Raw genomic sequence first — 16859 nt, 5'->3', positions numbered from 1 at the left:
AGATGCTTATAGCCTTAATATGCCTCACGGACATCTGGGGAGCAGATCTGGGAACTTGGTATAGGCCCCTAGCTAGAGTGAAGCCCTAAGAGACCCAGTGAGTCCACAGGGCCCGGAGTTTGGAGGGCCCTCGGCCTGTCCCCCTAACATGTACAAAGGCTGAGTGATTTTCCTGATCAGTCCCATCCTCAGCATCTGTGCATCTTTGTGGTGCTCCGGGGAGCAGAGGGGCACAGCTGGCAAGAGCCAAGGAAGCCCTGGGCCTCACACACAGCTTGCTGTGCACGGTGAGTGGGGGGATACTGCAGCGCAGCAGGGGACGGGGGGCACACCAGGCAGGCCACAGCTGGAGCGCCCTGCTCCACGGAAGCTGTGGCTGGCGCTCGGAGCATGGCAGCCTGGGGGTGTGTGGCCAGGGGCAAAGCACACGAGTGGATGCCGAGAAGACTCGGGCTTGGCCAACGTGCCGGGTGCAAGGCTGACGGGCCACGGGGCCTTCCCCTCCCCCTGGAGCCGGGGAGCCGGGCACCAGCGTCCCCCGTGAGCGGGGCCGCCCCAGCTGGGCCGCTGCTCCTGGCGCTGCCCATGCGCACGTGGAGCGACGTGTTCCGCACGCGGCCGGGAGGGGGCAGACGGGCTGCACCGCGGGACGCCCGGGCAGGGGCGGAGCCAGGGGTGGGCGGGGCCAGCGGCCCAGCGGCGCTCAGGGCCTAGAGTAGCGCTGCCGGCGGTTGCCAGGGCGGTGACGCGCGTTGCTATGGGCAGGAGCTCTCGCGAGACTTGCCCGGCGGTTGCCAAGAGACGCGGTGACTCTGAGCCCGCGCCCCAGCAGCCATGGTGAGGGCTGGGGGGTCGGGGGGGCCCGGGGGCAGCAGGAGGGGGGGGGTCGGGGGGGCCCGGGGGCAGCAGGAGGAGGGGTTCGGGGGGGGTCGGGGGGGCCCGGGGGCAGCAGGAGGAGGGGTTCGGGGGGGGTCGGAGGGGCCCGGGGGCAGCAGGAGGAGGGGTTCGGGGGGGGTCGGGGGGGCCCGGGGGCAGCAGGAGGAGGGGTTCGGGGGGGGTCGGAGGGGCCCGGGGGCAGCGGGAGGAGGGGTTCGGGGGGGGTCGGGGGGGCCCGGGGGCAGCGGGAGGAGGGGTTCGGGGGGGTCGGGGGGGCCCGGGGGCAGCAGGAGGAGGGGTTCGGGGGGGGTCGGGGGGGCCCGGGGGCAGCGGGAGGAGGGGTTCGGGGGGGGTCGGGGGGGCCCGGGGGCAGCGGGAGGAGGGGTTCGGGGGGGTCGGGGGGCCCGGGGGCAGCGGGAGGAGGGGTTCGGGGGGGGTCGGGGGGGCCCGGGGGCAGCAGGAGGAGGGGTTCGGGGGGGTCGGGGGGGCCCGGGGGCAGCAGGAGGAGGGGTTCGGGGGGGGTCGGAGGGGCCCGGGGGCAGCGGGAGGAGGGGTTCGGGGGGGGTCGGAGGGGCCCGGGGGCAGCGGGAGGAGGGGTTCGGGGGGGGTCGGAGGGGCCCGGGGGCAGCGGGAGGAGGGGTTCGGGGGGGGTCGGGGGGGCCCGGGGGCAGCGGGAGGAGGGGTTCGGGGGGGGTCGGAGGGGCCCGGGGGCAGCGGGAGGAGGGGTTCGGGGGGGGTCGGAGGGGCCCGGGGGCAGCGGGAGGAGGGGTTCGGGGGGGGTCGGGGGGGCCCGGGGGCAGCAGGAGGAGGGGTTCGGGGGGGGTCGGGGGGGCCCGGGGGCAGCAGGAGGAGGGGTTCGGGGGGGTCGGGGGGGCCCGGGGGCAGCAGGAGGAGGGGTTCGGGGGGGGTCGGAGGGGCCCGGGGGCAGCGGGAGGAGGGGTTCGGGGGGGGTCGGAGGGGCCCGGGGGCAGCGGGAGGAGGGGTTCGGGGGGGGTCGGGGGGGCCCGGGGGCAGCGGGAGGAGGGGTTCGGGGGGGGTCGGAGGGGCCCGGGGGCAGCGGGAGGAGGGGTTCGGGGGGGGTCGGAGGGGCCCGGGGGCAGCGGGAGGAGGGGTTCGGGGGGGGTCGGGGGGGCCCGGGGGCAGCGGGAGGAGGGGTTCGGGGGGGGTCGGAGGGGCCCGGGGGCAGCGGGAGGAGGGGTTCGGGGGGGGTCGGAGGGGCCCGGGGGCAGCGGGAGGAGGGGTTCGGGGGGGGTCGGGGGGGCCCGGGGGCAGCAGGAGGAGGGGTTCGGGGGGGGTCGGGGGGGCCCGGGGGCAGCAGGAGGAGGGGTTCGGGGGGGTCGGGGGGGCCCGGGGGCAGCAGGAGGAGGGGTTCGGGGGGGGTCGGAGGGGCCCGGGGGCAGCGGGAGGAGGGGTTCGGGGGGGGTCGGAGGGGCCCGGGGGCAGCGGGAGGAGGGGTTCGGGGGGGGTCGGGGGGGCCCGGGGGCAGCGGGAGGAGGGGTTCGGGGGGGGTCGGAGGGGCCCGGGGGCAGCGGGAGGAGGGGTTCGGGGGGGGTCGGAGGGGCCCGGGGGCAGCGGGAGGAGGGGTTCGGGGGGGGTCGGGGGGGCCCGGGGGCAGCGGGAGGAGGGGTTCGGGGGGGTCGGAGGGGCCCGGGAGCAGCAGGAGGAGGGGGTCGGGGGGGGGTCGGAGTGGCCCGGGGGCAGCAGGAGGAGGGGTTCGGTGGGGTCGGAGGGGCCCGGGGGCAGCGGGAGGGGGGATTCGGGGGGGGGTCGGAGGGGCTCGGGAGCAGCAGGAGGAGGGGGTCGGGGGGGGGTCGGAGTGGCCCGGGGGCAGCAGGAGGAGGGGTTCGGGGGGGTCGGAGTGGCCCGGGGGCAGCGGGAGGGGGGATTCGGGGGGGGTCGGAGTGGCCCGGGGGCAGCGGGAGGAGGGGTTCGGGGGGGGTCGGAGGGGCCCGGGGGCAGCAGGAGGAGGGGTTCGGGGGGGTCGGAGGGGCCCGGGGGCAGCGGGAGGGGGGATTCGGGGGGGTCAGAGGGGCCCGGGGGCAGCAGGAGGAGGGGTTCGGGGGGGGGTCGGAGGGGCCCGGGGGCAGCAGGAGGAGGGGTTCGGGGGGGGTCGGAGTGGCCCGGGGGCAGCGGGAGGAGGAGTTCAGGGGGGTCGGAAGGGCCCGGGGGCAGCGGGAGGAGGGGTTTGGGGGGGGTCGGAGGGGCCCGGGGGCAGCGGGAGGAGGGGTTCGGGGGGGTCGGAGGGGCCCGGGGGCAGCGGGAGGAGGGGTTCGGGGGGGGTCGGAGGGGCCCGGGGGCAGCGGGAGGAGGGGTTCGGGGGGGGGTCGGAGGGGCCCGGGGGCAGAGGGAGGAGGGGTTCGGGGGGGTCGGAAGGGCCCGGGGGCAGCGGGAGGAGGGGTTCGGGGGGGGTCGGAGTGGCCCGGGGGCAGCAGGAGGAGGGGTTCGGGGGGGGTCGGAGTGGCCCGGGGGCAGCAGGAGGAGGGGGTCGGGGGGGTCGAAGGGGCCTGGGGGCAGCAGGAGGAGGGGCACGTGCCCGCACATGCATGCCCCTAAGCCCCCCAGTGCTCAGGCTGCTCCATAAGGCTCATTCTCCCGAGGGCAGCTTGTGAGCCAGGAGCCCCAGTGCAGCGCTGGTGGAATGGCTTTGGTGTGGAGATTCTTGCACCTTTACAGACCCTCCTGCACTCTGGAAGCTGCTCAACGGGCACTGGTGCCAGGATCCCCCCTGTGCCATCTCATTGATACAAATTGCATTCATGCCCAGCAGCAGCCAGGTGGCAGTGGCACCTCCGCAGGTCTGAGCTAAGCCCCCCGTCACATGTTTTCTTTTCTTTTCTAAGGCGCCCAAACAGAAAGGTGGTAAGAAAGCCAAGGCTGCAGCGGTGGTGGATGCCGTCCCCCCAGAGGACATGGGCAAGGAACAGGTGAGAGTTCTAGGAACTGCCCTAGGGCTCCACATGGCCACCCAACCCCTGGTGAGAGGAGGCCTCTCTTTGTAAGGCCTCTCCCCTAGGCCCTATCGCCTAGGTCACGCAAGGTTTGGTTCAACTCATGAGGATGGCAGATGGTGAAGGTTAGAAAAGGCGGGCTGGGTTTTCACCCCAACAGCTGCACCGCCGCTCACAAGTCTGAGCTTTTTACAAGGCATGGGTGTCACAAGAGCAGACTCAGTGTGGGTGGGTCCTCAGAGTGTTTAGCTAGCGCATCTCTCCCTCTCCAGAGCTTCCAGAACCTCCCTGTGTCCCTCATCTAGCCTGCACTCTGTTGCCCATGTCCAGGATTCTGTGTCCCCCTCCCACCCCCGCACCTTGGTCCTTTGTCTAGTTGTCCTAGTGTATAAAAGTGTTTTTGTGACACAGTAACGTTTCCCTCTTAGTGTAAGCACTATGTCTTGTGCAGTCCTTGTCCTATTGAAAAGAACCTCTCTGCTTGCTCTGATACAGGCGAGAAATTGAATTGCTAATGGAATCAATGTCTATTGCTAGGGCATTCATACATCCCATGCTGTATCTTCCTCTGCTCTGGGCCCAAGCAAACGAGGTTCCCAAATGGGGTTGCATTCAGATTCAGTTCTACGATTGCTCAGTCTACGGCTTGCTGATCTGCAGTCATGCTCACTGTTGCGCTCTTATCGCAGCTGAGGTGAAGCCAGTGTTTGGATGAGAGAATGCGCTAAGTTCTGTGTGACAGAGGGTGTTAGTGAGTCAGGAGTAGCCCTCTTCCCTAGCGTTATTGTTTAGCATGCGAATGTCCAGAGGCCTCGTCAGGATCAGGGCCCTATTTTGCTGACTGCTCTAAAATCACATGTGAAGACCTGATTCCTGACCCAATGTCTCTGCACTCTAAAAAAAGAGCCTGCGGTTCTGAGTCAGAACTGGTCGTCAGTGAATGCAGCACTGCTCTTCCAGATGACAAAGAGATCTGTGGGTCTGTTCCCTTCCCATCAAAAAAGATGAATAGCTCCCTTTTCCAGAGGCTAGTTCCATATCTTAATGGCTAATTATAGCCTACCACCCTATAAAAATCCTGGGGTTTCTGTTGGATACAGCATCGTCACTTCCTCTCTTAAACTTTTGTATCCTGTTAAACAGCTGCTGTGCTCCATCCCAAGGGAGGCTGGAGGGCCTGCAGTAATGAGCTTTGGGGCCCCAGCAGGTGACAGGTGCTAGAGATCGCTACAGCCAGCAGTTCTGTGGGAGAGACTCTCCCCCACCAGTGCCTTCACCAGCTGCGCTTGTTGGCTCTGCAGCTGGAGGAGCACATTGTGCGTCTCCGGGAGGAGCTGGACCGTGAGCGAGAGGAGCGCAACTACTTCCAGCTGGAACGTGACAAGATCCACACCTTCTGGGAGATCACCCGCCGGCAGCTGGATGAGAAGAAGGCAGAGCTGCGCAACAAGGACCGTGAGATGGAGGAGGCCGAGGAGCGGCACCAAGTGGAGATTAAGGTGAGAGGTGAAGGGAAGATGGCTAGCGAACTCCAGCTGTCCTTAGTGGTGTCACAGCTCCACGCGTGGCTGTGCCCATAATTGGCAGCACACGTCTGTTCTCTGAGCGAGCCCAGAGAGCACGGATAAACGGGGCAGAGGGAGTTGCCAGGACCCTAGCAAGGGGTGTCTCAGGCAGTAGCTCAAGTTCATGTGTGTTCTTGTCAGCATTAGAAGATTCCCTCTTCCCATGCCACGGCAGAGGAGTCCCCGCAGCTGGGCTCCCCCTGCTCCCATCCCTGTCTGGGCCTGTACACCACTGGTTTCCCTTCTCCCAGGTTTACAAGCAGAAAGTGAAGCACCTTCTCTATGAGCACCAGAACAACATCACCGAACTGAAGGCCGAGGGCACGGTGGCCATGAAGCTGGCCCAGAAGGAGCACCGCACCCAGGAGACAGACCTGCGCAAGGACATGCGCACCTTGAAAGTGGAGCTCAAGGAGCAGGAGCTGGCCAACGAGGTGGTGGTGAAAAATCTGCGCATGGTACGTTGACAGATAATTGTGGGGCTGGGGGCACCTTGGCGGGGCTTGTCCAGCCTCCTCACCGCTGCCTGAAAGAAGAGTGCAGCAGGGACAAGAGAGCTAGTCTGAGGTCTGGATGTGACTGGCAAGTAAGGGAGATGGGAGAGCCAAAGGTTAGCTTGGCAGAGGGGACACCTGACGGAGACATCCAGGCACTGAATGTTGAATGGAGACAGATCGGTTCCTGACGGTTGCCAGGGTCACCAGTGACAGCTGTGGGAGGGGCATTCACACTCTGAAGGAAGCCTGTCCTCTTGGGGCTGGGAGTCAGTCAGAATCCAGCATGGGGCTGGAGAAGCTGTCGCAGGGTCCCTGTGCAGGCTGCAGTAGGAAGGGTAACCAAGCCACGGGCTCCAGTACATCAGCGGATTCCCATTGGGTCAGGAAGGGTCTCTGGCATGGCCAGGTGCATTGTGGGAATTTGTGTCCTCCTCAGATGTTGGCCCTTTTGTGGGGCAGGCGAGTGGGTGAGATGTACCCGGGCTCTGATTTGCTCTGTTCTCGGAGCTGAGCTGGGTGCTGGTGTATTGACATGAGGGTTCCTGTGGGTCGAGCCACACTGGGGTACCCAGCATAAGGACCCCGCAGCACGTGAGAGGGGGCTGGGTGCGGGGTTTGCCAAGCAGAAATGGCCAAAGTCGGGGAAAGAAATGCCCCTGGAGAGCCCTGCTGCCCATAGGACGGGGGGTGTCTCAGACACGCCACTGCCCCTAAGGCGGGGGAGGGCCCCTTAGACCCACCTGCAGGTTCAATGCTGCCTTCCCGGGCGCCCCAGGTGCTGAATGCAGTCCCCACAGCCAGGGCGCACTCAGCAGCCCTTGGCAGAGCTGGGGTTGCTGCAGCCACAAGCCTTGTGTCCTGGCTTTTTGCTGCTGCCAGGCGCGGACGGCCTCGACTCGGAGCCGGTGCACAGGGGAGATTCCTCTCTCTCTTTGGCTGCCCAGGTCTAACGTGCAGCTTCTCCCTGCCAGAAACAAGAGGAGGAGATCACCCGGCTGCGCAGCGACTTTGAGAGACAAGTGAAAGGTCAGTTCCTATTTGGACTCGTGTGTGGGACCAAGAGGGGAGCTCTCTTAGCACGGGGCTCCCTGCCCTGGAGCAAAAGAGGGCCTGGCACGGTGGGTACCGCTAAGCAGGAGGCTACCGATATGCCTACTGGTTAACTGGCCCCTGCCGCTGACCTCTGGTGGCGGCCAGCTGTGCCAGGCTGGGGCAGCCTTGGCCGTGGAGGGGCTGATGGGACCCGGAGGCGAGACCCCATAGCTGCAGCGGGCGTGGAAGTGGGATGTCTCGGCAGGGCTGGGCAGCGCGCCGGTGGCAAGCCTGGAGTTAAAACAGTTAAAGGAAATACCCTTTTAACATCCCCAGGCCTAGCTGGTGGCTGGCCAGTCTGCCCCCACCCCCTTCCGCTGGCAGTGGGCTGTAAGGCCGAGAGGCTGGCGGATGTCCCATTCCTTGGTGTTCGCAGGCGCGGGGAGAGGCTTGTGTGTGTACACAGCATGGGTCAGAGCAGCACCAGCAGCAGGTGACTGGGTGCCATCAGGTGTGGGCTCAGGCCCCATTCTGCACCACTGGTGGGCACCCTGCTATAGTAAGTGCCCTTCCCAGGCTCTTACTAGCCCTCTGGGGCTGCAGGAGGCCTGGCGCTAATAGCAGGGTTCCATTTGCATGCCCTGATTGCCTGAGCGTTGCTGGTGCGCCCATGCCCATCGGGTCTGGGCAGCCAGGGTTTCCAGGCGTGCCCTTCCCTCTGCTGGGAGTGCCTTGCACACTAATGGGAGTGAGTGTGGCACTGTTGCTTGCCAGCCAAGCAGCAAAGGGCTGCTCCCGCACTGGCTCCCACGCTCTCGGGGTGTCACTAGCCACGGGGGCTGCTTCCCCGCAGAGATCGAGGCCAAGTACGACAAGAAGATGCGAGTGCTGCGCGACGAGCTGGACTTGCGGCGGAAAACGGAGATCCACGAGATCGAGGAGAGGAAAAACGGCCAGATCAACACGCTGATGAAGAACCACGAGAAGGCCTTCAGTGACATCAAGAACTACTACAACGACATCACCCTCAACAACCTGGCACTCATCAACACTCTCAAGGTAATGCTAGCCCAGCCCCCACGTACTCTGGGCTGCCTGCGCTGTGATTGTGGGGGCATGCAGCACGCAACCCCCCTCCCCCCATGGCACAGACCACGCAGAGACGCACATGGTCCCAGCAGCTGGCCGCTTTGAGCAGCATGTGGAGTGTGGCAGGAAGGGAGTCGGCCTTAGGGTCCTGCTGGGCTGCTGGCCTGGAGCCACCTTGGGTAGACACCTCCCAGCCAGAGCCTGTCCCTGGCACCCACTGCCGCCTTCCCTCCCACTCCGTCCCCACAACCCAAACCCTCTGACCCCCCCCTCCTGCATCCCTGCCTCCGGTCACAATTTCCTACCAGACCTGCACCCCAATCCTCTGCCCTACGGCACAACCCTCTCCTTCACCCAAACTCTGTCCTGCACCCCAGTCCTCTTAAGCAGGAAGAACTGAAATTAAGCAGGAAGAACTGGAATTGCTAACCAATAAATACAACTATGATATCATTGGTATTACAGAAACCTGGTGGGATGGGACGCATGATTGGAATATTGGTATGGAAGGGTACGGCTTGCTCAGGAAGGACAGACAGGGAAAAAAGGGAGGAGGGGTTGCCTTGTATATTAAAAATGTACACACTTGGACTGAAGTGGAGATGAACGTAGGAGATAGCTGTGTAGAGAGTCTCTGGGTTAAGCTAAAAGGGGTAAAAAACGAGGGTGATATCATGCTAGGAGTCTACTACAGGCCACCTAGCCAGGTGGAAGAGGTGGATGAGGCCTTTTTTAAACAATTAACAAAACTATCCAAAGCCCAAGATTTGGTGGTGATGGGGGACTTCAACTATCCAGACATATGTTGGGAAACTAACACAGCGAGGCACAGGCTATCCAATAAGTTTCTGGACTGCATTGGAGACAACTTTCTGTTTCAGAAGGTTGAAAAAGCTACCAGAGGAGAAGCTGTTCTGGATTTGGTTTTAACAAATAGGGAGGAACTAGTTGAGTACTTGAAAGTGGAAGACAGTATAGGGGACAGTGATCACGAAATAATAGAGTTCATGATCTTAAGGAAAGGTAGAAGGGAGACCAGCACAATTGAGGTAATGGATTTCAGGAAGGCAGATTTTGATAAGCTCAGAGAACTTGTAGGTAAGGTCCCATGGGAAGCAAGACTGAAGGGAAAAACAACTGAGGAGAGTTGGAAGTATTTCAAAGGGACGTTGTTAAGGGCCCAAAAGCAAACAATTCCGCTGTGTAGGAAAGATAGAAAATATGGCAAAAGACCAGCTTGGCTTAACAAGGAGATCTTGCATGATCTCAAAATAAAAAAGGAGTCATATAAAAAATGGAAACTAGGACAACTAACAAAGGATGAATATAGGCAAGCAACACGGGAATGCAGGGGCAAGATTAGAAAGGCAAAGGCACAAAATGAGATCAAACTAGCTACAGGCATAAAGGGAAACAAGAAGACCTTTTATAAATACATTAAAAGCAAGAGGAAGACCAAGGACAGGGTAGGCCCACTGCTTAGTGAGGAGGGAGAAGCAGTAACAGGGAACTTGGAAATGGCGGAGATGCTCAATGACTTCTTTGTTTCGGTCTTCACCGAGAAGTCTGGAGGTGTGCCTAACGTAGTGAATACAAGCAGAGAGAGGGTAAGTTTAGAAGACAGGATACACAAAGAACAAGTTAAAAATCACTTAGGAAAGTTAGATGTCAGCAAGTCACCAGGTCCTGATGAAATGCATCCCAGGATACTCAAGGAGCTGATAGAGGAGGTATCTGAGCCTTTAGCTATTATCTTTGAAAAATCATGGCAGACAGGGGAGATTCCAGAAGACTGGAAAAGGGCAAATATTGTGCCCATCTATAAAAAGGGGAATAAGAACAACCCAGGAAACTACAGACCGGTCAGTTTAACGTCTGTCCCAGGGAAGATAATGGAGCAGGTAATTAAGGAAATCATATGCAAACCCTTGGAAGGTAATAAAGTGATAGGGAATAGCCAGCATGGGTTTGTGAAGAATAAGTCATGCCAAACTAATCTGATAGCTTTCTTTGATAAGATAACGAGCCTTGTGGATAAGGGAGAAGCGGTGGATGTCATATACCTAGACTTTAGTAAGGCATTTGATACGGTCTCGCATGATATTCTTATTGATAAACTAGGCAAATATAACTTAGATAGGGCCACGATAAGGTGGGTGCATAATTGGCTGGATAACCGTAGTCAGAGAGTTGTTGTTAACGGTTCTAAATCCTGCTGGAAAGGGATAACAAGTGGAGTTCCTCAAGGGTCTGTTTTGGGACCCGTACTGTTCAATATCTTCATCAATGATGTAGATATTGGGATAGAGAGTACTCTTATTAAGTTTGCAGATGATACCAAACTGGGTGGGGTTGCAACTTCTTTGGAGGATAGGGACATAATTCAAAATGACCTTAGCAAGTTAGAGAAATGGTCAGAGGTAAACAGGATGAGGTTTAATAAAGAGAAATGCAAAGTGCTCCACTTAGGAAGGAACAATCAGTTCCATACATACAAGATGGGAAGCGACTGTCTAGGAAGGAGCATGGCGGAAAGGGATCTAGGGGTCATAGTGGACCACAAGTTGAATATGAGTCAACAGTGTGATGCTGTTGCAAAAAAAGCAAATATGATTTTAGGTTGTATCAACAGGTGTGTTGTAAGCAAAACTCGTGAAGTCATTCTGCCGCTCTACTCTGCACTAGTTAGGCCTCAGCTGGAGTACTGTGTCCAGTTCTGGGCGCCACATTTCAAGAAAGATGTGGAGAAATTGGAAAGGGTACAGAGAAGAGCGACAAGAATGATTAAAGGTCTAGAGAACATGACCTATGAAGCCAGGCTTCATGAACTGGGCTTGTTTAGTTTGGAAAAAAGAAGATTAAGGGGGGACATGATAGCGGTTTTCAAATATCTAAAAGGGTGTCACAAGGAGGAAGGAGAAAATTTGTTCCTCTTGGTTTCTGAGGACAGGACAAGGAGTAATGGGCTTAAAGTGCAGCAGGGGAGGTTTAGATTGGACATTAGGAAAAAATTCCTAACTGTCAGGGTGGTCAAATATTGGAATAAATTGCCAAGGGAGGTGGTGGAATCTCCCTCTCTGGAGATATTTAAGAACAGGTTAGATAGACATCTGTCAGGGATGGTGTAGACGGAGCTTGGTCCTGCCTTGAGGGCGGGGGGCTGGACTCGATGACCTCTCGAGGTCCCTTCCAGTCCTATGATTCTATGATTCTACCCTGAGCTCCCTTCTGCACCCAACCTCCATCCCAGACCCCGCACTTCCTCAAGAGACACGTCTTGCTGAGAATGAGGTGCAGGGTCGGGGGTGCCCGACGCACTGTCACTGTGCCCCCCCCATCAAAACCAGTTGCCCTCCCTGTGCTAGCCTGTGCCCAGCGCCGGCATGGGGACACAGCTGGCCACAAGCCCTGTGCTGGGTAGGATGATGCTGTGGCGGTTCCTGCCTGTGCCCTCCACATGTCTGAATTGGCGCCCCACCGAGGGCTTTGGCTGTAGGGCCTTTGCCGCTGGTTCGTGTGCTTTGTGAGCACCGGTCCCCCTTGCACGTGCACACGACTACCCTAGCGATCACGCAGCTGCCCCAGAACCAGCGCCGCCCCAAGCCCTCTGCTGGGACGCGTGGGGGCACTGCTGCGTGCCCTGCTCGGGAGCCAGGCAGACCGGGGTCTCCCGCGCTGCCCCCGCTGGCAGCCCCTCAGGGACTCCAAGCTTGTGCCTGTGTCCCGGGAACAGGAGCAGATGGAGGAGATGAAGAAGAGGGAGGATCACCTGGAGAAGGAGATGGCGGAAGTGCTGCTTCAGAACAAGAGACTGACAGAGCCCCTGGGGCGGGCCCGGGACGAGGTGGCCGAGCTGCAGAGGAAGCTAGCCCACTACGAGAAGGACAAGGAGGCGCTGGCTGTGAGTCCCCTGCTCGGCTCCGGCCAGTGTCAGTCGCGGGTCCCGCGGAGTCTCCTCCTCACAGCACTCCTTGCGCTGGGGGCGGGGCAGATTGGGCTTGAAAGGAGGCCTCTGCTGGCCATGGGGGACTATGCTGATAGGTCCAAGGGACTCACTGCCGCTTGGCTTACACAGGTGTCCCAAGCCTGGCGCCGTGTGGTAGGTGGACCTGGGGGAGGGATCTCCGAACTCGGGGGCGGGGGCTGGGCAGAGGATCTCGTTCTAGCGGAGGAGGGGGATTAATGTATTCCTGCCCCCAGCCTGTCCCCTGAGCCACACATGTCTTGGGCAGGGAGGAAGGGTCTGTGTGGGCGAGGCCCGGCTTGGGAAGGAGAGTCTGCATTCTCCTGTGTCCCCCTGCCGGGGGCCCCTGGCATGTCGCTGAGCTCTGGCCCCTCTGCAGAACACAAAGGCCCGTCTGAAAGTCACCCAGAAGGAATTGAAAGACCTTCAGTGGGAACATGAAGTGCTGGAGCAGAGGTTCATCAAGGTGAGAGCCACGGGCAGGGGGCCTTGCCTTCCTTCCCCAGCCATCTCTGAACAGCTGGGGCCATGGGGTGAGAGCTGCCGTCACGCTGGTGATGCTGGAGAGCCCTCTGCTCTGCCTGGCGTTCTTCTGGCTGTTACCCCCAGTGAGCTGGCGCTGTGCTGCGGTCTCCCGGCACTGGCCCAGCCTTGCGGCTCCACTGGTCCCGTCCTGGCCGGGGCTGTCTGGTGCAGCGTTCGGCCGGGGGAAGGCGAGCGAGACCTGCGGGGGTGAGGGAGCGCTGGGTGTAGCCCAGCATCGGGGTCTCTCGTCTAGGCGCTGGCTTTAGGGTGACCCTGGCATGCCAGGCTGCAGGAGTGTGCGTGGGGGGCTTGCCCCAGCTGGAGGTCGCAGGGAGCTTGCTGCGATTCGAGCAGCGCCCTCATTAACGAGCTGCCATTGGGGCAGCAGTATGGTCGGTGCAGCTGGAAATAGGCCGTAAGCTGTGTTGTAATTCAGAGGTGTTAGCTAGCCCAGAGCCGCGGTGCCTGAGAGCACCTTGGCCAACATGTGCAAGGCGAGGGGTGGCCCTGTATGTGCTTGGCATGGAGGCTGTTCCGGCAGGGCAAGGGCGGGGTGGGGGAGGGGGTCACAGCCATGGATTTGAAGGCCAGAAGGGACAATGGGGACCATTTAATCTGACCAGTGAAGCTTGCCCAGAGATATCTGCATCGGGCCCATGCCGGGGGCTACAGTCTTGGAAGACCCGTCTTGGGTTGGAGAGCCCAGGTGAGGGGAATCCATCATGGCCTGAGCTGGCCCAGTGGTTAATTCCTCTCGCGTTTGAAAAGGAGGCGGCTGCAGCGACCAGAGCATGGTTTCAGACCAGCCTCTGGGCCACAGCACCACTCTGCCGGGCTCCACGGTTCTCGTCCCACATCTGCTATCGGCTCCCGGGGCGAACTGACCAGTCGCTCAGCCAGCCTGTCGTGAGACTGGGGACAGGCTCCCCGCCTCTGTGGGCTGATGTGCACAGAGCACTCGGGCCCCGGTGGGTAGCACGGAGCGGGGCTGTTGGCGTGGGAGTAGGGGCAGACGCTGGGCTAAGGGGCAGAGCCTTTCCTACTGGGAATCCAGCTGGACTGGGCTGTTTGCGGGCTAGTCTGTGACACTCCTGCCATTGACAGGGATACTGTGCTTCCCAAAGTCAGGCCCAGGGTGCTGGCTAGACATGCTCCAGACTCCCTGTGCTCCAGGGACAGGGATGTTAACCTAGCCGCTGCCAGGGCCTCGCTATCAACCTGGCGCTCCCCTGGGCCCTGCTGGTGCCGCTGTTCCTGGCTGCGGTGCGGGCGGGGGGCCTGGCAGGCCCGGCGGGGAGCTCTCCTGGCTACCCGGGCCGTGGCTCTCTGCCGAGCAGGTGCAGGCGGAACGAGACGAGCTCTATCAGAAGTTCACCAAAGCCATCAGTGAAGTGCAGCAGAAGACGGGCTTCAAGAACCTGCTGCTGGAGCGCAAGCTGAAGGCCCTCTCCAACATCGTGGAGAAGAAGGAGGTGCAGCTCAACGAAGTCCTCTCGGCCTCCAATCTCGACCCCAGCGCCCTCACCATGGTCACCCGCAAACTGGAGGTACCTGCCTGGCTCCAGGCTCCTGGGGGAGAGACGGCAGCAGAGGGGTCGCCTTTGGCTGGGCTTGCCCCCTCCCCACTGCAAGGCTTAGGGGCTTGGGGCGATAGGGCTGCAGGGCCTGCTCTGGGGCTAAGCACGGGCTAAATGGCTGGCTGCCGAACCTCAGCCCTGTAGAGCTGAGCGCAGTCTCTGGAGAGGCCTCCCCTAGCCAGCTCCGCCGAGACAGCCCTCTCCTGCGCTCCCAGGCCTGGCAATCGGAGCAGCCTCCGCCCTGGGGGTGCCGGCCCTTGGAGCCGGAAGGCCATGCCGAGGGGGGCCGCCAGCCTGCCCTGCTGCTCGTGCCTCCAGCGCGACCCTGGTTTTAGCAGGCAAGCGCCAGCAGAGCTAGCCCGGGGGGCAGGGGACGTGTCCTGGGGCGCAGGGACACCTGCCAGCTCAAGAGGAGGCAGAGCGGAGCAGGGACCGACCTGGAGGTGCTTTGTGACCCCGGGGGCCGGTGGGAACGAAGATGAATGTCGGGGGTCACTCCCTGCCGCTCCCCCACCTGCTTCCCTTCCTGGCTCGGGGATGTCTGGCCCCCCAATGCACTGCAGAGCGCCCCGCGGGCGAGGGGGAGCGGCTGTTGCCGGCAGTCACTGGAGAAGCCGCACTCCTGGGAGCGAGCCCAGCGCAAACGGCTCCCTGGGAGCTTGGCCCTGGCACTTCCTGGCTCACGTGGGGCTGGTGTCCCTGCGCCCGGGGGGCGGGAGGGTGAGTCCACTAGCAGGGCAGTGCCCAGGCGCTGGGGCTGGCGTGAGCTCCGCCGCCGCGCCCGCGAGGAGCACTGCACACATTCTTCAGACACTGCCAAGGCGCCGGCTCTCCAGCAGCTGCTGCCGGGGCTGGAGTCTCCACATTCCTTTGCTCAGCTGCGGCTACGCTGCAAAGCTTCCGCTCCCGTCGTGCCCCGTGCCGTGTGGGCCGGGCACGGGCGTTCGAGCAGGTGAGGGGACAGACTGGCACAAAGTGTTCGCGGAGCAGCACCGCTGGCACGTCTCTGGGCCAATGGAACTGGTGGAGACAAAGGCCCCTGGCTGGGTGCTTGGAGCAGAAAAGCCAGAGAGCACACGCGAGGCACAGCCGCCTCCTAAGAGCACCAGACTGGGTCAGACCAAAGGCCCATCTCGCCCAGGGTCCTGTCTGCTGACAGTGGCCAGTGCCAGGTGCCCCAGAGGGAGGGAACACAACCAGCGATCCCTCCCCTGTCACCCATTCCCAGCCTCTGACAGGCTAGGGACACCATCCCCGCCCATCCTGGCTAGTAGCCATTGATGGACCTGTCCTCCAGGAACTTATCTAGCTCTTTTCTGAACCCTGTTAAAGTCCTGGTCTTCACAGCATCCTCTGGCAAGGAGTTCCACAGGTTGCTACCTATTAATTTCATGTGGTGACCCCTCATTCTTACATTGTGGGAAGAAGTAAATAACTTTCCCTTATTCACTTTCTCCACCCCAGTCATGATTGTATAGGCCTCTATCGTGTCCCTTCTTAGTCTCCTCTTTTCTAAGCTGAAACATCCCAGGCTTATTAATCTCTCCTCCTATGGCAGTTGTGCCAAACCCCTCATCGTTTTTGTTGGCCTTTTCTGAGACTTTTCCAATGCCAGATCTCTTTTTTGAGATGATGCGAGCTCACCTGCACGCAGTATTCAGGCTGTGAGAGCACCTTGGACTTCTGCAGAGGCAATAAGATCTTCTCCGTCTTCTTCTCTACCACTCCCCTCATCACAAGTCCCCACCCCCAGGCGTTCCTTTCCTAATACTGCCCCAAGCTGGGGGTCCCTGCTTTCCTGAGGGCAGCCCCTGAACAGGCCCTCCGCTGTAGAAGCTGCCCTTGCCCAGCTGATCTCTGCTGTTTTCCCTCGGCACCGTGGCCGGGGGCCCAGCCAGTGACGGGCTCCGCTCTCCTCCCCAGGATGTGCTGGATTCCAAGAACAACACCATCAAGGATCTCCAGTACGAGCTGGCGCGAGTCTGCAAGGTGAGGGGGGGCTGGCAGGCCCAGGTCCTTACCCTGGCTCTGTCCTGCCCCACTGGCCCCGGGCAGGGTCAGCGCTGGGCAGCAGGCAGAGCCCCCCTGCTCAAACCCTGGCGGGATGGAGGGGAAGGCGGGGGCCTGGCGGGAGGAGCAGGGCGCTGCTCCTGCAGGCCTTTGCCAGGCGTAACCTCCCCTGCGGGAGAGGGGCTGTTCCCGCCCACGCGTGCACTGACAGACACCCCTTTGCCCCACCTCTGCCCTGCCCTGTCGGGGTTCACCCGCTGGATTGCGTGGCAGAGCTCGGAGGAGCCGGCCAGGCAGCTCTGCCCCAGCACCGCCTGTTGTGCGCAGCCTTTGCTGCTGCTCCCTGCTGGGGGTTCCCCGGCTGGCTGGGGGCCAAGCTCTGTTCCCTGGCGATGGCGCCCAAGGCTGGCGCAGGAGCAGGCGCTCTGCGCAGGGAGGGGCGGGCTAGGGCCGTGCTGAGCGGCGGGCGCTTCCCTTGCAGGCGCACGACGACTTGCTGCACACCTACGAGGCCAAGCTCACCGCCTTCGGGATCCCGCTGGACAACGTGGGCTTCAAGCCTCTGGGGACCACGGTGACGGGACAGAGGCTGGGGCAGGGCCCGGCCGGCCTCGTCGCTACCCCCACCTAGCGCCGCGGGGCCGCCTGTCCGTCACCCCGCAGGTTACCCTGACGACTGGCAGCCTCCCCCTGCACTGCCGGCGGGGTGGGGCTCTGCCCCCATTAAACACCCCCAGGAAGGGTTTAATAAGCTGCAAGGGAACCGTTTCTCACTG

General features: G+C 61.8%; 1 protein-coding gene across 1 annotated transcript; it reads left to right on the top strand.

The window, feature by feature from the left end:
• The first annotated feature begins 764 nt into the window (after positions 1-764).
• Positions 765-16836, top strand: DRC4 (dynein regulatory complex subunit 4). The gene is made up of 11 exons (XM_075939825.1): positions 765-837; positions 3717-3800; positions 5126-5323; positions 5641-5847; positions 6858-6912; positions 7772-7977; positions 11741-11908; positions 12351-12437; positions 13834-14043; positions 15997-16062; positions 16565-16836. The coding sequence occupies exons 1-11, from the start codon at positions 835-837 to the stop codon at positions 16712-16714; spliced, it is 1434 nt and encodes a 477-aa protein (XP_075795940.1). The 5' UTR covers positions 765-834; the 3' UTR covers positions 16715-16836.
• The last annotated feature ends 23 nt before the right edge of the window (positions 16837-16859 follow it).

This window comes from Pelodiscus sinensis, chromosome 12 (assembly GCF_049634645.1).
Source record: "Pelodiscus sinensis isolate JC-2024 chromosome 12, ASM4963464v1, whole genome shotgun sequence".
NCBI classification, from domain to species: Eukaryota; Metazoa; Chordata; order Testudines; family Trionychidae; genus Pelodiscus; species Pelodiscus sinensis.
This window is presented reverse-complemented; position numbering and strand designations above follow the sequence as displayed.